A 19,597-nucleotide genomic window follows, 5' to 3' on the forward strand; every position below is an offset into this window, starting at 1 on the left:
ATTAGCTTTCTAATAAGGACACAAGCAACAGGCTTCAAACTTACAAATGTTAAATTATTTAAAAACCCAAATCCTTGACAAGTGTGCTTTATGCATCCTTCTTAGATAAAACCGATTGCAGAATTAAAAAGAAAGATCCAAATTACGCTAGTTTTTCCAACTCTTAAAACAGTCTCCACTATTGATATTGGGGAGGGGGAGGGGTTAGTATTTTGTTTCTAGTCTTCGAAGCATTGAAGATTCCTGAAGGAAGGATTATTTCCTTAATTGATGTCATTGTTATACCAGGCCTAAAACAGGAAATCGATAAAGAAAAGTGATTTTGGCCCCAATCCAGGAAAACTCTTTGGCATGTACTTAACTTTTAAGTATGAATAGTCCCACTGAAGTCAATCAGGGTGTGAGTAAAAAGGATGCAAGACATCTCACCCAAAAAACCCAGAATCTAAGTTCTATCAATCCCTGGAAAAATATGATTTCAGATCTTGCCATGTAAAACCCATTCAAGGTTCACTAACAATTTTTACCTTACGAGCACTGTGAGATTTTCTTGACGTTTTCTTCCCCGGGAGAGAGATGTCAAATGAAAACTTTAAACTGGAATTAAAATCCATGCCTTGGATAGAAAAATGCACAATTACCCAATGTATAACTAACCAAGGAAGCAGGAAGAGATTAAAAAATTAGATCACCTGCATAAACGTCAATGGTCCAGAGAGTGGATAATCAGTTAATTAAAGCTAAAGGCAAACTGAATACACTCCTAATTAAAAAAAAAAATACCTTAGACATATCAAACAATTTTGTTACGAAAAGGGGAATAAAAGCAATAGATTATTAGGACATAAAAGAAAAGCTCATTGGGTACAAAGAAACATCTCTCCAGGTAGGGGATACTGTAACTCAAACGAACAAAATCAGTGAAGCCTCTGCAAATTATAAGGAGCTATACCTCTCTAATAACCTGTCTGAAGAAATACCACCTCCTGTGATTATATTACAAAAGCCCTATTTACAACAATAGGGCCTGAGGCTCATCTGCTGTAAGTTGGCTCCATTGTCTCCAATGCAGCTATGTTGATTCACACCAGCTGTAGCACTGACCCATAATGTTTGGTTATAACCAAGATTCAGACAACTTTGCCTGAAGAGATAAGTTTGAAGATGAATAACATGAAGGATGCCAGACAGTTGTCCTGCTGAGTCTTACAAAATCTTTAAAAAGAGATTCCTGGCTCCATCAATTGACACGACTGGTACTTAAATCAAACAGGACCTGTTCCTTTGATATGAGAAGTTAATGGACAGCTCCAGACTCTATTATGCTGGTCATCCTCAAACGTCGGGAAAATCTTTCATGATGTGATGCCTGTAGACGTATAATGTTTTTAAACCACAAGGATAAATGGCTGGTTAAGGTACTGCTATTTTTTCTTGATTATTAAAAAAAATACACCAAGTCTTTCCATTTACTTCCATAGGCTTTGTGAGATATATGTCAGACATGCTTTTAAACGCCCATTAACTTCAGTGGAGCCAGGATTTCACCCTTTGTGTTTTAGCATCATTAAAGCATTTTATAGGGTTGAATGGAGATTCCTTGAAATGGCAATAGAAAAAACTGGAATTGAACCACATTTGGAAGGATTGAGGGCCTGTGGGCTATTTATGTCATCAGAAGAATGTTCAAATGGAAGCAGATGAGAGAGAGACACAGGAACCCAGCGAGTTTACTTTCATTTATATTATCCCACAACAGAAATACTTGCATCTAAAGTAAGGAATATCAGAGCAATAAAAAGTGACTAAGGACCAACTCTCCCCATCTCACTGGCAAGAAGACATAGGAGGAGGGGATTTGAAACAGCATCTGTGGTGGAAGGGACTTAGGAGCAGTGGATTTTTGAGGTTGTGTTGCCTCCCAGCCCTTGGGGTCCTCTGCAGACAGTAACAGCATTCTCTTCTGCAATGAGATATGAGCTAGGCTAATGGATAACTCCAGACTCTACTGCCATCCCATTTCCCCCTTGCAGCAAGAGCTGCATTACTCCAGGCTGGATCCCCCCAAGCCTGCAGAGTAGCAGCCACAGAAGGTATTGAAACTCTGAGCTGCATTACCTACTGCCCACATTCTGAGCAAAATAGATAAAAGGAGAGGGCCACAGAAAGCTACATCTCTGCCCCACCCATCCCGCTGGCCACCCTGCCCTCAAGCTCTCTCAGAGTGGGGCACAGTGCTACCAAGGCTTCTACTACTAAAGTCAATCTAAAATGATGGCGCTTTTGTCTTAAAGGAACGGAATCATTTTCTATCTCATCTATCACCAGTATGACAGGAAGCACAGTCTTGTGGTCACAGGAGATATGGACTCCATTCCTGACTCTCGGTCATTGGGGGAGACACTAAAACCTCTCTGGCTATGTCTACACCACATTTTGGAGCGAGCGGAAGCCAACCTCCCAGCCTGGGTCGACAGACTTGGTGCACTCTAAAAACAGGCGTCTAGACAGCTCTGAAACCTAGGGCAGGGGGTGGGTTTCACAGCCTGAGCTCCAGCCAAAGTCTCAGCTTGAAAGCACTGTCCACACAGCTCTTTTTAGAGCACTAGCGTGAGCCCTGCCACCTTAGTCTGTTGACCCAGGCTGCAAGCACGCTCCCGCTCGCTCCAAAAACACTGTGTGGACATACCCTCTGTGCCTCCTTTCCCCAAAAACAAAATGAGGAAGATAATACTGCCCTTTTCCCCACCCTTTGGCCATTTAGATTGGAAGCTGTTTGGGACAAGGCCTCTCTCTTACTATGCATACGGTGCACGTCACAATAGGGCCTCAATCTCACTTGGGGTCCCCAGGTGCTACCTGAATACAAATAATTCATAATGACCAATATATGAAATGACAATTTTAAAGTCTCTCACTAGTAAGAGCCCTGGGTTTAGCAGGCCAATGCTCAAACCACTGAGCTATCCCTCCTGTTTGGGGGAAAGCAGGTACTTGATCATTGTGTGACTTGTTATAAGAAGGACTGTATGCAATTTTGAGACCAATTAAAATAAAAATTCCTAAGACTTGTCATCTTCACAGTAGTTAAAAACCAAAGAATAAGTCAGCACAGGCAAAAATAAAGCAACGTTAATGAAAGATTCTTTTCAATAGGGAAAAACGTATTGCTGCAGATGAGAGTACAAAAAGGAACTGGAACTAGGTTATTTAAAATTTTGAATAGTATTTATACAAAAGAACCACCTTTTGTGAAGCAATGAGCAAATGATGCAGGGAGAAAAAATTGATGCAGAGGAATGGAAACAGATATGGAGAGAAGGCTTCTCGTCTTCAAAATGTGCTGTTACAAAATAAAATGATTAGAAATTACTATTCCAGTGATGCCTTTATATACCAGTTAGGTTGAAAAAGCCTTCAACCGCAAAGGGTGACTGCTGGAGAGAAGGTGGGGAATACATATTTGAAGCATCAAAAAAGTTAACAATAGAGCCATTAATAAGTATGGTTGACCAAAGGACCAGTCTCATTGTTGAGACTTCCATTGAAGTAAAAGATCAGTGACGATATTTAAAAACAAACGACACTGATTGAACACAGATGTTCTGTCGCAAGTCATTGGAAGAAAAAATATCCTCCAATGGTAATATTCTGTTGCAATTTAAAAATGGGGCAATGAAGGTGCAAGAAAAGTATTTTAAACACTGGTTCCCTTTTGCTGAATTTACAGTGGGGGGGATCATTCTCCAGCAATCGAGCCTGCATATTTACACTCATGTTTTTCAGAATGAAAAGGTAGAAATTACTGTAACACATTAAGCAAAATTCCTACTTTTTAAAATAGGAAACTTTCTGTCTCTCAGTGTTATTTGGATTGATACGTACAAGGAGGACAGTCGCTTGTACAGTTACAGACAACCAGAACATTAGGAGTCAGTGAGAAGGCCTCTCCAGTGATTCCTGTTGATCAAAAGCCCATTATCATCTTCTTGCCATTCTCCTGGCCTGTGGCTTAGCTACTGTAATGCAGCCCACAAATGCCACTGGCAAGCCAGGGTGAACATCCCTTCGCTTTTAGAAGCGAGGCTCGGCAGTGAAGAGCAAACGTAAGAATGGCCCTGTGGCGCTCTAAACTTATTTGTCTCTCAACGGTTTCCATATCTTAGATGCTCTTTTTACAAGTCAAGCTTTTTCTTCCCGAACTGCCAGCCCTGCAAATTCAGCCAGCACTCTGAGAATCAAGCTGGATCCTTTACTGCTTCACAAAAGGTCCTGTAGGCCAAATTATATCCCATGGCACATGTGACATCTGTGCATCTCCACTATCTTCATATCGTGCCCTCTGTAACACCAGTGCTAACCAGCTAGACGGCTGTAACTGATTGGAACTACGTCGACAATTGTCGATGATGCACGAGAGGGAAAAGAATCCAGTTCCTGCCCTCTTAGTTGTGTTGATTCAGCAGGACTATCAGGAGAGAATCACAGTCAAAATGATTTTTGTCATTAGGTTTAGCAGATATGACTGAATACACACAAGGAATAAATGAATGGAGTGTGTCTAGCTGTCATTGTTAGATTGGTAATTTTCAAACTTGAACTGCACCTTAAAAGGAGCTGGTCGAAAGCCACAAATGAAAAACCTCATTGCAGTTTGATGATAAAATTCCATCCTGGTGCCTCCTCCTCTGTACCTATACAATAAGTTGGAAATGTTGTCCTTAACTTTACCTTACCTGGCTTTGTTTGAGACACACCCTTGACTGGCTACATTTTGAAATCTTCATTCCTAAACTGCAGTTGTAAAATGTGTCTTCCTCAGCTGTGCCTACAAAGCACATATCTGCATGTGCACGACATATATTTGCATGTCTGCATGGGTCTTGTGGGTATAACCATCCCCTTTACATAAGCAAAGACTCTTTTGTACACATTTTGCAGGAACGTCAGATGCACGTATGTGAGTATTGCCTATATAGCACTGAGCAACCTCAACTCTCATTGACAGCAGCAGAGACTTCACTGAGACTGGAAGGTGCTCAGGACCTCGGGATCATCCTATATTCTGTGTCTGCGACTCATGTGGCAAAGTTTGAAAATACAGCCGTTAACGTTACTTTATTACAGAGCCATAACATTATTGCACTTTACTGCACTTCTGTATACGGTACTACATTATTTTATGGTTTACATTTTTTCAGAAGTAGTTTTAAAAATAGACCTGCCCCCCAACAGAGAAGTTCAAACCCAGGGCACAGATGAAAGGAGGAAGTCCCTACCCTCTTAAAAAAAAAAAAAAAAGAAAAGAGCACAAAAAAGCGTGCTTCCCGGTAGCTTGCTTTCAATCTGTGCCCTAGTGTCTGCAGAACTCAAAGCACACTCAGTGCATCCCAGGATGGATCTTTGACACAAGATATCCCACCGGTTCAGATCAAGCCATTCGATGTTTCAGTGTGAAATGGAGACCTTTCCAAAAGAAATGCCTTTCATCTTTTCACCCTTTGCTGGCTGTGCTCATTTCCAGATGCTTGTTCGCGTCTTTCAGGGTTAAGATTAATGCAGGGTACCTGTCCGTTACGACTGATCTCATGCCTTTAAAATGTACAATGTTTAAGGGAACAGCATCAAATACATCCAGTCAGATAGCCACTGTGATGGTGTGACATTCAGGGTCCAGGCATCCCAGGGTAGAACCGCAAAGAATAAGCTGTATACAATGTTACTATGCTAGAAAAATATGTTGAATAAGGTCTTTTATGAAAGCCTGTAACGTTCTGAACTGGATGGTCATTATGAGATATTCATACAGACTGTGGATATGTATTTCTATGTATATAGGAATTTATTTATTTGTGCTCCTAATTTGTGCTGCAGCTTTCAGTTCCCTCTAACAGCAGGGCAGTAAGTGGTCAGGCAGGGGGGGGCTGCCTCCCCCACCAGATGAGATGAGCCCTAAGCACCTACCACTGTATAACCCAGGAAAAGACAAATGATGGGCACTAGAGTTCATGGGAAAATACTGAAACAACTTGAAACTGAAAAGAAACCCCCAGTCCTGGAAAACTAAGGAAGGCGGGGGGGAGGGGGTTCCCCACTTTGAATTTCTACAGCGACTGAAGGAGAAAAAACCCTGAAAATCCTTTTTAAAGGGGAAGGGGTTTGAAGTGAAACTTATTCAGAGACTGAGGGACAACATCGAAGTGGGAAGCTATCTATGAACCCTGGATCCCCCTACAGTTAGGGAGTATGCTGAGAAACAGTTCAAAGCCAATAGATGTGTTAGAAAAGGGATTTTTCTCTCATTTGAAAGGGTACATCCTGAAGATGCATCTTTATGTTTATTGTCCTTGTAGCTTGTACGTGTTTGCTTCCCTTGCTATTTCATCTTCGAATCCGTGATTTTTTTCTATTAAATAAACTTTTTGTTTATTTTTACCCCAAGCAGGTCCCTGGTGTGCAAACTGTGTGGAGTTTGTGTGCCAAAGCAAGTGGACTGGTTTCACACCTTCATGGTTGACAAACCAGAGAGGAAAAGTCTACGTGTCTGGTCATTAGGGACTCAGGATGATGGATTTGGGGAGACTTGGAACTGAAGGGGCGGCTGGGGTCACCCTGCCAGGACTGAGTAGACCAGGATGAGAGCTTTATGATTATGGGCTGGCTCCTGATGTCAGGGCTGTGAACCACCGCAGAATAGCATTAAAGTACCCAAGGTTACCGGACAGGCGGTGACAGAACCCCTTACTGGTGTGGATGATCCCAAAACATCACAGACAGCGACAGGTCACACAATTTGCCCTAATCTTTAAGGCAAAGTTCTCTCTTTATCACTTTTCTGTTTCTGAAATGCCAACGATGAAACATTACGAAATAGCCACTACGCTTTGATTTTAAAAAGCCATCACAATACTGTTGATGAGTAATGCTTCAGAGGAAATGCTTGAACAGGGACTGGACAGGGGTCAGGAGACTTGGGGCTTTTCTCAACGCTGACGTGTGTGACCTTGGGCTCGTCACTTCACCTCTCTCTTACTGTGTTTCCTCTCCCATCTTTGCCTGCCTTGTTTATTTACTGTATAAACTCTCCAGAGTGGGGAGCATTTCTTAACATGTGCATGTATAGAGCCTAGCCCAACGGGGTTCTGATCTCAGCTGAGGGCTCTAAGGCACTGCATAACATACCTAATATCATAATAAATAATTAACGATCATGGATCAGCGTTCCCGTCACTAACCGGTCTGGGCCGGGGAAGCTAATGAGCCAACCAGCGGACCAAATTCGGTGATGAATCCTGGTCACGTTGTGCATATGCTAAGAAAAATGATCCTCATGTAGATCATAAATTAATTGCCTTACATAGTCAAACCACTGAGCATTACCTTGGACAACTTGTTTATACTGGTATATAAATACGTGTTAAGGAAAAAAAGTTTAATTTCATCATTTAAACAAACATCGGGCCAAATACTGTTCTGTGCAGAACATCCATGGACCTTTATTTCCCAGGATTTGGCTTTTTAGGAACATTTGTTATTTCATAATAAGGGCTTAAGAGGGGAGTTTTTAAGTGAGTCTAAGGAAGTTACGCGCCCTACTTCCTTTCAATTTCAGTGGGATCTGGGTGACTAATTTCCTTAGGCTCCTGCAAAATGTCAGCCAAAATCTGTGTCAGCTGCGGCTCTAAGTATATGGATGAGATTGCTAAGTGAGGACTTCTTGATATAGAAAATAAATATGTTCATACGTTTTAATAGGTTCTTGTCCTTTTCCCATGTAACCCTAATTTCACTTCCAATTTAGCACTGCAGGCTGTCTGGTGGGACAGCGTGGGGGAAGTTTGCACTGTGTCTTTCGGGATAAATACCATGCAACCAATCCCAGCCAAACCAGCTTGAGCCTCAAAAATGAACGTAGAAAAACTGCATCGGCTTGTCTACACAGACAGTGGAGAAAATATTGCACCCATTCTCATGCAACCTTTTCACAACTGAAATAAAAACTGTAAGAAACTTGAAGGCCCCAAAACTTCAAAGAGCTCAAGAATTTTCAATAACTCACATCTCTACTTATAACTATATTCTGCTTATGAAGCTAAAACATTCCATACAGTAGCAGAGACCAACATAAACTTAAATACGACAGGGATCTTTGTCCCATCTATGCACCACATGGGAGACTTCCAAACATACGTTACTTACCCATTAATCGGAGACTCCAGCCCAAAACTTGAGAGGTGGCAATCTCCTAAGCATTTAATACTGATATAGTAATTTTACATCAGCGCATAAATTCTAGTTTACTTCTCAAAACTACACTTAGACTTATTCTTTCGCAGCTCAGAGCAAAATAAACAAAGCTGAACGTTTTAAGATGACAGAAACTTAAAAATACTTTTACCGTGTTTGGGAGAGAATAAAGGAGATTTCGACCTTGGTGGGTTTTCTGGTCGAGGGGCTACTAACTGAACAGGCCGCACTTGTTTATCCACAAGCTTTTTGAAGCAAGTTTGCCGATTCTCAAACAGACTTCGAACGTTTTCAAGCTTGATCTGGACTGACTGTATCTGGCCCTGCGGAGTGCGAATAAGACAACGGTAAGCAAATTACTATTATTATTTGTCACTATAACAGAGACAATACAAAGGCTGGTGATCTTGCAACTGTATTGTAATTGTATTATTATTATTTTTAAAAGAGGACAGTGAGGTATCTTACCTTTATTTCAGGTGTTAAGACAGATTCAAAGTCATAGCACAGGACTTGGGGATCATAGCTTAAGTACGGCAAAGAACTTTCAAGAAATTTGTCTATATCCTGAAGAGCTTTCTGAGCACCTTCTTTAGATTGGCATTTATCCATTGGCTGATTAGCTAGAAGATTAGCCCCTTCATCACAGCACTCGAGGGCCTGATAAAAGTGTAACACAAATGAGGAGTAAACAGATCAGGGAGCTGAAACCTCCAGTTAACCAACGTATAAATGAAAAATATTTATCACCCATTAATTTAGCATTCACTTAATCTGCTTTTCAATTTGGAGAAAACCAGAAAGCTAATTAGTTTTATGAGAAGTTCAATCAACTCTCTTGCATTCTGATAATAGGGAAGTAGGGCCTTAAATTTCCGGAGAATGGCTAACATTGCCAGCCAAATTCTGCTCTCAGCTACACTGGTGCAAAATCACTCGTATGCCACTGACATAAAAGTAGAATTTGGTACATAACTCCTCCCGTATTATTTATCTTGCTCTGAAAGTAAACGTGACAAAATGAACAAGAAGATCAGCCATTAATGTGTTTAGTGACTAACTAGTTGGGCTCAACAGAGTTTGAGTTGTGATGAATAGCTGACATCATTGTGTCCATATTTTTATAACAAGGTACTTAATACCAGTAGTTTACAGTTTTATACCTATAATATTATATAAATAACATCTGAAAGTTCTATGCATGCCACTCAATTACCATAACTGTGGAACTCATTGCCACAAGGTGATATTGCAATGACCGAGAACAGAATAGGGTTTTTAAAAGGATCAGACTTCTATATAGTCAATGAGATGGTCCAGAATTACTTTAATAAGCACTTAGAAAACAAGGGCAGAAGCCAACCTCTGAGGGATTAGCTAGAAACTTTAACCTTGTAAATAATTCTCATTTCTTTCCTTTAGTTAATATATCCCTACTTTACTATAAGATTGGCTACAAGCATTGGCTCTGGTGTGAGATCTAAGTGCAAATCAGCCTGGGGTAAGTGACTGGTCCTTTGGGACTGCGGGTAACCAGAATATCTTGTGATTTTGGCGTAAAGTGACGGCTTATCACAGAGTCAAGCTTGCCTGGGAGACAAGATAGATCAGAAGGCACAAGGGGACAGTCTGTGACTCCATGTTAAGGCTGTACAGTGCCTGAGGAATTTACACTTGTTACTGGGTTGATGAACTTTAAGTATAGAACTCACAACCACTTTGGGGTTTGTGCCTTGCTTCCTAACAGTCTGCCCTGAGGTTGGTATTCTCAATCATGAGCCACTCCAGACAGCGCGACATGGACCATCAGAAACAACACTAAGCACCACATGTGGCGATCACATGGGGAATGATTAGAGGGGGCTGCCACAGAGGAGACTCGAGTACAACCAGACCCACTTGGGTGTACCACAGGGCATGAACCTGGGACCTTCAACCCTAAAATCATAGGCCTCATCTGCCTGAGCTAACCATGGTAGCAGATGTGTTAACGCCTTGTGTGACACAGCCACTAGAGGAGGACAAAGAGGCGCGCTGTCCCAGTGTGGGCTACAGAAGCAGAGTGTCGCCACCACAAGATGTGCATTGCATGCAGGATACTTGTAGCCAGGATGTCCGGTCTGCAGGAGATCCACCCAGAGAGGTTAAACAGCCACTTCCCGGTGCATCATAGTTCTGACTGTTACCTGCTGCAGGCGGGTGTGCAGATCTAAGGTCATCCGGAGTCGTACGTGCTTCCTCTTGATCTCCTCCGACAGGACGTCAGAATGGTGCCGCAGCTCATTGCACTGCTGACAGACTAAGCTGAGCGCATAATGATGATTTGCTGCTAGCTGGTGCCCATGTAATATCACCACCTGTGCTTTCCCTACCAGGTCCTTTCGTAAAGACAAAGCAATGGAGGGGATTACACGCTTGTTTGGATCATGCCATCAAGATGAAACATGGAAACATTTCTCAGTAATAACTTGTACCTAACAATTTCATCTGATTTCACCTACCAAATCCATACCATTTGAAATGGGTAAAAGAGGTTCAGCATGCAGCATCCACCTCTGAAAACAGGGCACCCGCAACCGGGGATGGGCTGCTTTTAATGTGTTGGTACCATTCAAAAGGAAAAGCAACAATCACCACCACAACCTGGCTGGCCTACGAGAAATACTGCCCTCAAAAGTGGTTAATAGCCAGCTTTGGCTTGTTCTCTGGATGATAATGTGGAGGAAGAATTAACCACCTTGTTCGTCGTCAAGCTTGGCAGCTATGCCAATGCGACTGTTCTGCCGTCTCCCATGTGGGCTCTACCCAGGGACCCCTTCCCCAACATTCCCTGTCTGCCATGTCTCATTTTATTCCTTCAAGCTTCAGCTTAAGAACATCCCTTCTTTCAAATGGCCCACAAGCCCTAGGCCTTTCCACACAGCAGGGCCTCCCGGGAGGGGGGGGGGGGCGGAAATGGGGGAATTTGCCCCAGGCCCCGGGCCCCACACGAGAATGTCGGAGGCTTCCCTCCGCCTCCGCATTCCCCCATCCCCCAGCACCTTAGCGCGCCGCGTCCAGGAGCGGCCCTGGTCAGCGCTGCAGCGGCGTGGCTCGGGCGGGGCCTGAGGTCCTCCCGCTCGGAGCCACGTGGTAAGGGGGCGGGGCTGCGAGCTCCGGCGGGCCGAGCAGCAGAAACTCCTGGACGTGGCTCGCTGAGGCTCTGGGAGAGGGGGGAGGTGGCATGGTAAGCCCCTCTGAGCTGGGCACCCCTCGGCCCCCAGCTCCGAGCCCAGCCCCTCTGAGCCGGCCACCCCCCAATCCCCAGCTCCGAGCCCAGCCCCTCCGAGCTGGGCACCCGCGACCCCATCCCCCCACTGGCCTGACCCCGAGCTCTGAGCCCAGCTGCTCTGAACCAGACATCCCCCGACCCCATCCCCTCCCCCCCCCAGGCCTGACCCCAGCTCCGAGCCCAGCCCCTCTGAGCCGGGCACCCCCCAACCCCATCCCCCGCCGCCCTGACCCCCAGCTCCGAGCCCAACCCCTCTGAGCCAGGCACCCCCCCAACCCCATCCCCCCACAGCCCTGACCCCCATCTCCAAGCCCAGCCCCTCTGAGCCGGGTACCCCCCGACCCAGAGCCCAGCTCCCCACCCAGCCCTGGGCAACAGTAGCACCGCCCCTAGGCAGCGACAGCCCATTGGCACCAACCATCACCCAGCAACAGCCCATTATGTAATTGCAAATGTATACATACCATTAAAGCATTTAATATTTTTAAATAATGTATTTCGTGTATTTTCAAATTATTAAAAATTAATTTTTGAATGTATTTCACTGGTTATTTTTTACATTTCCAAATACATGTTACTATAGTATTGCAACTTTTTTTATGGAAGGGGCCCCCGAAATTGCTTTGCCCCAGGCCCCCTGAATCCTCTGGGCGGCCCTGCCACACAGTCATATTAACCGAGAGTTAGGAACCCACTTCTCTTACACGCCTTTGAAAATCCCACCCTACATATATGTATGTAGCCATGCATGCCTATCACACACATTATATATCGCTATACAAAAAGCATGCAATCAGCAAGACTCCCAGAAAACTTCACCACTCCGATCCCTCTCCTTTTTGTCACATCTCCTACTCTTCACCTATATGTTGCCCACTTAGATTGCCAACACTTCAAGCCGGGGACTTGTCTTGCCTCTTCACTGGTAAGTGAGCACCTATGGAACACAGGTTACCAAATAATGGCATTTATTAAATAAATAACTCTTCCCCCAGATCTGCGGCCCCCTGGTCTTCTCTATGGACAGACTTATCTGTGCTGGATTTAGTGATGGTTCAGTGATTTTTTTTATTTATTTTTTTTGTCTAGGAGAACCAAATTCATTGCCCTAGGGTTTTCAATGTGCTCTGAATGAAGTTCCACAGAGGTGAAAGACTCGTGAAATCAACACCTGCTTGTAGCCACCTACTGATGAGTTACAAGAAAGTCAGGCCATTTCAGAGAGGTAGTTCTGGCACTCTCAGAAAGCGCCTATAATGTTTCATTGGTACACCTAGCATCTGAAAGATTATCTCACCTGAGCCATTCCATCTAAATTACCCAAGTCTTTAAGCCTTTGTTTCACTTCAGCCACACTATCTCCAGTGTCAGGCAGTTCTGCTTGCTGGCCCATTAAAAATTCAATGGCACTCTGGAGCTAAAAATAAGAAGATGACAATTGCAAAAGGATACAAGTTATAAGCACAAAATTAGTCTCAAGCCAAAAAGCTCATCCCGTTATAGTTAAGGTTGCCAAGTGAGACATCTCAAACTGCAAGAACGTTAGAGTTAAAAAAATCATCCCAAAGCCTGGAAATCATCAGTTAAGTCTATCTAATGGCAGGTCTACACCTAAGATGCTGAATCGGCACAGCTGCACCAAGCGAAGACGCTCCAGCACCAATGGGGGAGCTTCTCCCATTGGCATAATTAATCCACCTCTCCAAGAGGCGGTAGCTGTGTCAGTGGGAGAAGCTCTCTTGCCAACATAGCACTAGCTACACAGGAGATTAGGTCGCTCAGGGGTGTGGCCTAGGTATTATACACTATCATCCCTTTTTGCTTCAAGCGGCAAAGTTTGGAGCTCTGAGAGTGTTCCGGTTTGGAGACCGAATTGACCAGAGTCTGGTATTTTCTGTCTTGTTTATTTACAAGGGATGTACAAAATCCTACTTCTCCGAATGCAGGAGGAACTAAAGCCGAAAGGAGATATTTTCTTTGCTTACAGCCCCAGTCCTCTTTAGCCAGCACAGGACCCAGAAGCCCCTTCTCTGGCTTCTTCTGGGTTCTGTGCTTGTCCAGGCTCTCTCCCAGTCTGTCTTACTTCAGCTTGTCTTGTCTCTCTCTCTCTGGTGCTTGCAAGCACGCACACACACACACACACAAATGTTCTACCAATCAAAGCCCCAGCCCCTGCATTTTAAAACCCTTGGGTTACAGGATTCAGCTTCTACTCAGCATTGCCATGTGCCTGTTGTTTTGGGTGCTACTGTCATTGTTTCAGCCGCCTGATTACAATGGCTTCTTTCCATTTATTCTGAATGGAAGGCAGCAACCATGGTTGTGCCTGACAGGACAATAGTATAGTGCCTGAAATCTCTTTTCAGGACTCCCATTTGTGCGGGGGGAAGGATCAGTCTCCGCATACCTCTTGAAAACTTTGCTCAAACTTCCACAGTTGTAAATACTGCTCCATTTTTAGTTGATGTTTTTCCCAGAAGCCATCAAAAGCAGTTTCCATCTCATGCAACTGAGCGAGTAACCTGAACAAGAATGAAAAAGGACGAGACAAAAAAGAGTTGGGCAATACAGGACTATGGGAGATGGGACCACACGGCAAAGTTCTGACCCAGAGTCCACTCTACTTTGTGGCGTTTTGAATCTGGGCTTTCAGTTCAGGGCCCATCTCTGATGATAACTCATTAGATGTGAATCTAAATGACTGCGTGCAGATCTCAAAAGAACCTTACAAACATCAGTAAGGCTGATAATAGCCATGTGAGGTAGGTATAAAACTGCTTCTATTTTATCTTTCTAATTTATGCTGTCTAAGGGACTTGCCACTGAGGGTGCTAAGCCCCATCCTCCCATTTTACGATGGGGAAACAGAATCACAGCAAGGTTATATCACTTGCAAAAGCAAGTCAGTGGTACAGATAGGAACAGAACCCATGACGGTATCATTGTATCTTTCCCTGTATTGACCACGGCTGCCATGGAAAGTACACGCATGGCTTAATACATTTAAAGTCTTATTTTAGTCTGACTATCTTGCGAGTTCCCATTCCAAATCAAACAAGTAGCATGTTGCACTCACCGATTCACAGTTTCCCAGTCTCCAGGTCTGTCGCGGTGTTGTTTCGGACTACGTTCGTTGGCATCGGGCTCTTCTAAACTACTTAACAGCACGTTTCCTTCTTTTGTTACTATTGTAATATCTCCCTGCACAAATGTAGGACACTACTGGTTAGTTTATTTTCAGACACTGTCAGGCTCCACAGTGATCTGCTTGCGCAAGTCAATTCATTTCTCTGGGTCTCCGTGTCCCCATCTGTAAAATGGGGATGTTAGCACCTACTATACCTACCTCACAGGGGAGTAATGCTTTAAGAGTGTTGGATGGGAAAGCACGATAGAAGTGTTATTATATAGTGGTTAATAAAGATTATATAGAGCAAGATATTAGATAGACTAGGTATAAACAGCTGGTGTGCTGAATTAATATTGCTCCAGTTAGTATGTTGCATTTTTCAGTCAAGGTCAATATCACAGGAAGAAAAAACGTCCACCCACTATGTGCTGATTGTGCACTGATCCTGAGACTGCGATCGTATGACCGCATGCGCCAGAGTCTCTACAACCAAAGGTTTGCCAGCGTTTTCATTATAAACTCATTGGAAGTGGAGTCAAACTAAAAAATTGGCAGTTGAGTTTCAGCGGAAAAAATTCACTCTACATCAGGTTCAGCCCCAGAGCAAGTGTTTTCTTTGTTTATTTTCCCATGGCAAGCGACAGTTTGGAGCAGGGTTGGTGATGCTAAGAGAGTAGAAAAACTGCTGTGGGTGTTGAACTGGGCTGAATGACGCATCTCAGGAAGCAAAAGAGAAACCGGAAGATGGGCTAGTCAACATGGGGAAACTGTCTGGCAGAACTCCAGAGGGATAATTAAACGGCTATAGCTATGTTGGTATAACTGCCCATGTGGACACACTAGTCTGAAATAAAAGGGACTCTCAGCATTGCAGGGTAAGCTATCCTGTTAACAACGGGTGGGCTCCAGCAGACCAAGTGGGGAGCAGTACATCCCAGAGCTAAGGGGCTCTCACCCAGCACGCACTGCTGGCAACTCCTTTATGTGTGGCATGAGCGTGCATTGCAGTGGGTTTCTCCGATTTATCAATATTACTCCATTTTACTTCTCTGACCGGTGGAGTAATGTTGCCAGCAAAGTTGAGGGGGATACAGACCCTCCTACTGCTACAAACTCTCCTCATCCCCCGGCAATGCAAGTGCCTCCTTCTTCCTATGCCCTGCTACCAATACGGGTCTCAGTACCTCACGCTCCTCAATCATTCGCTCACTGGCACTTCCCCAGATACCAGCTTCACTCCCTCTCCCACCAGATCCCTCAAATCCCTTTCCTCCCCCCCACTAATACCCTTTCCTCCCCCCCAAAACCCTCATCTTTCCCTCTCCCAAGACCCATCCCTGAGCTTGCATCTCCACACAGCCAAGACTGAGCCATTCAAGTCTAGGTCTATCACCACACCGCTCCCCTCAGCCAGTCACTCCCCACAATTCCCCGCCCCAGGGACCCCCTCTTCCATCTTGTGTCCTCCGAAGGCTGCCCCCTGGTTGATTCCTCCTTCCCCTCAGCTCCATGGGGAGTGTGGGGGGAAATGAAGGTGGACAGGGGCCAGGGCTTGTCTGCCTGCCAACCCCCCTGCTCTGCATACAGAGCCTGTTGCGGGACAGGCAGGATGGGGGCTGCAGCTCCAGAAATCAGCCTCTGGTCTCCCCAACAGAGCAGCCCCAACTGGCAGAGGCAAGGAAAGAGTGCCAAGCTGCACTAAGCAATGAACTCAGACGGCTACCTTCTCCCCACCATCCTGCTGCATCCCTCTCCTCCACGGAGGGGCTGAAATTGGGGGTGGGGGAAGGGAAGAAAGAACAGGGTTTTCCATCCAAGTTAGAGGTTTGGAGGAGATTCCTCCCTCCCTTTCCTCTTAAAATGATACCCACGTCTAGAGTGGCACCACCGACCCTAGAACTTAGGTAGACGACCTAGCGACGTCGCGCGACGCCGTGAAAACCTTCATGCCCTGTGCGGGGTAGTTAGGTCACTCTAACCCCCACCGTCGACACAGCTCGGTTGATGTGTCACTGCAGCATTCGTAGCATGGACATACTCCCACCCTGACACTGGGGCTTCATTGCTCTAGGGGCTGTACGTACACAAAGGGCAAGCTAGTCCCTGCCTCAAAAAGCTTCCAGGGTAAAGTTTTAAATCACTAGGCCCAGTAACTACGAGCGCACAAGGTTCTGCCACAGTAGAGTTATGCACCAGGCCCATTTACCTTCTGCCCTTCTAGCTATGACCCAATTATTCCACCAAAGGCATTTGGTTGGGAATATCGCAACAGGCGACTTCCCTCTGAAGGCCAAGTCTTGTCCAAGAAAGAGCCTTTCACGGCTGTGACTGGCCCCCGTCTTGCCTCCTTGCCAGGGCAATGCAAAGTCCCACCTGGTACTGTCAGGCCAACCCATGTGGCTGTGTTTGTTGATTAGTGGGAAGGCCCGGGGCATGAGTACAGTGCCGTTGCACACCGCACCCAGCACACAGTTGCGTGTGGTGCTCCTGGATATTTCTTCTTTCTATAGGAAGGAGCAGCAGGAGCATCATGGGAGGGAGGGAGGAGATTAAAAAGCAGTTAGTCTCACCCTTCCTTCAGAAGTATGCCTGGCCGGATTAGCGTATACATAGCCAGCAAGTTAAAGTATCTCAAGGGACTGGTTTATTTACGGAGGGTGGGGGCAGATCCATCATTTGATTCTGTGCATTTCACTGGCCTTACTATGTTAAAAGAACATAACAGATTTGATTATGTACCCCATGCTTTCTTCCACACTTACTATTTATATTATTGTATTGCCTAGGGGCTCCAGTCAAGGACCAGAACCCCATTGTGCTAGGCGCTGTACAGAGACAGTGTGCCAGAGGGTCCCTGCCTCAAGGAGCTTACAATTTAAATAGAGTAGGCATCACCGGTAGGGGAAGCGGTAAAACACACAAGCAGGGTGAACACTGTGAGAGTGGCAAATGTCATGGTAGTTACACTTTTTTTTCCAGAGGGGCTGAGGGGAAGGGGAAGGGTTACTTAGGAGGGAATCAGCTAAATGGAAAGAAAAGGGTAGGGAAGGAGGGTGAGGGGCCAGGCCAAGGCACCAGAGGGTAAGAGGGGCAGGTGTGGAGTGATATTGAGCTGAAGAGACCATGAGGGAGGGGCAGGTGGAGGGTTGGACCAAACAGCCAATCAGAACACATGAAGTGCAAACTGTTGGAATGTGTAAGTATCACAATTGGCTCTTGATTGATGTGACCTAGGACAAAAGTTCTGACCATGTTTGATACTTCAGTAATCCAGGAAACACAGAAGGGAAGAGGAATTACGCAGTATGTTTTAGGCAAGAGATGGCTGCTACTTTACCCTCTCATGTTTAGCTCTCCAGAGACCTAAAGTCTCCTTTTGTTTCAGACAATTCCATTACACGGGAAGATGCTGTAACCTAAGCATCAAAAGCAACTGAACAGGTGTTAAATATGATTTTTCCCCTTTCAGTATATCAAAGGGGTTAATTTCTTAGTCTGCTTAATTAGCTTGTCTTTTTCTCATTACCTTTACAACTGGCTTCTGTTCAGTATCACAGCTACACAAATGCACAAATGTATGTGATAGTTCTTATGTATTCAGAAATCTCCTGCCCCAATCTTTCAGTTGCCATGGCAGCAATACAAGAATCTTGTATCATTATTACTGCAATCTGTGCACAATTTCTTATCTAGCTTAATCTTTCATGTTCTTGAAAACACACACACAACTAGGCTACATTTTGTTCAAAAACTCAACAGCCTTTTAAACTAATGAATGAGACATTTAAAAATAAACAACAGGTGATTTCTACTGAATGATTAATCTAAAGGAACAGCTCAATATTTTAAATGCAAACGAAAACTCATGGTATTTTTGATTTCACCACAAAAAAAAGCAGGCATCACTGACATGTCTGTATTTACTAGCACATTTGTAACTGACACTTTCTTCATTGTCTAAGGATTTGTTCCTAAGCACAAAGGTTAAATCAAACATGAACAACAATGCATAGCTGGCATAGTTTCTAAAAATACCGCAATATTTTCCTATGCTGTATATATTTATATGCACCTATGTATACATACACAGAGCACATTTTGGTTGTCATTGTGTGTATTTCTAATTGGGAGCTTTCTATAAAGACAATGCCATAGGAATGAAATAGCATGTTATATATAAAAAATATACAAACTTTATTGGATTAACCCATTACACTCTAGTGCAAATACAGGACCTCATCCTAGACTATGTATTAGTAGCCCCACTGAATGCATGAGCAATCTAACAGGCAGGTTGTTGGCATTGGTCTGAGGCTTCTACCTCCAGTGTTAGAGGTAGGTTGTGTGTTCAAATCCACAGGAGCACTTGGCCAATTACTCTTCAAGCACAAATTTTAATGGTGAGAGTAAATAACCATTAGAACAACTTACCATGGGTCATGGTGGATTCTCCATCAACAAGTTTTATATCAAGATTGGATATTTTTCTAAAAGATCTGTTCTAGGAATTCTTTTGAGCATGTTCTCTGGCCTGTGTTATACAGGAGGTCAGGCTAGATGATCACAGTGGTCCCTTCTGGCCTCCGAATCTCTGAACTGAAGGATTTCAGAACTATACCCAGTCTAATCTCTCACATATGCAGCAGTATCAAAAACAACAGCTTGGTTGGCAGCTGCTGTACCAAAAATCCATGTTTAAGAATCTAATATTTTAATCATAATCTCAAATAAGTAAAATATATCTTTAAATATTAAAGAAACAAGAAAAGAAGAGTTCTGCCAAAAAGTAAAGGAAGGCTTTCGTGCTTTGCCAATGACAACTAAGTCTGGGGAGGAAGAATGGAAGAAGTTTAAAGAATGTTCCATTGCGGCAGTGGAGGGAAGAGCTAGTGGCACTCAATAATGTATAGCTGGGAGCAGGTTACACATTATAGGCTGGGTGTGGGCAA

General features: G+C 44.3%; 1 protein-coding gene across 1 annotated transcript in view; it reads right to left on the reverse strand.

Moving 5' to 3' along the window:
- Window positions 1-19,597, reverse strand: part of MCF2 (MCF.2 cell line derived transforming sequence) — an 88,485-nt gene that overhangs the window by 25,721 nt on the left and 43,167 nt on the right. Inside the window, exons 8-14 of the mRNA XM_065410524.1 lie at window positions 14,595-14,719; window positions 13,926-14,040; window positions 12,816-12,935; window positions 10,434-10,625; window positions 8,716-8,907; window positions 8,399-8,570; window positions 528-616 (exon numbers count right to left, since the gene is read on the reverse strand). Of these exons, the coding sequence (XP_065266596.1) occupies window positions 528-616; window positions 8,399-8,570; window positions 8,716-8,907; window positions 10,434-10,625; window positions 12,816-12,935; window positions 13,926-14,040; window positions 14,595-14,719 (1,005 nt within the window). The remainder of the gene's footprint in view (window positions 1-527; window positions 617-8,398; window positions 8,571-8,715; window positions 8,908-10,433; window positions 10,626-12,815; window positions 12,936-13,925; window positions 14,041-14,594; window positions 14,720-19,597) is intronic.

The sequence above is a fragment of the Emys orbicularis genome, chromosome 9 (genome assembly GCF_028017835.1).
Source record: "Emys orbicularis isolate rEmyOrb1 chromosome 9, rEmyOrb1.hap1, whole genome shotgun sequence".
NCBI lineage: Eukaryota > Metazoa > Chordata > Testudines > Emydidae > Emys > Emys orbicularis.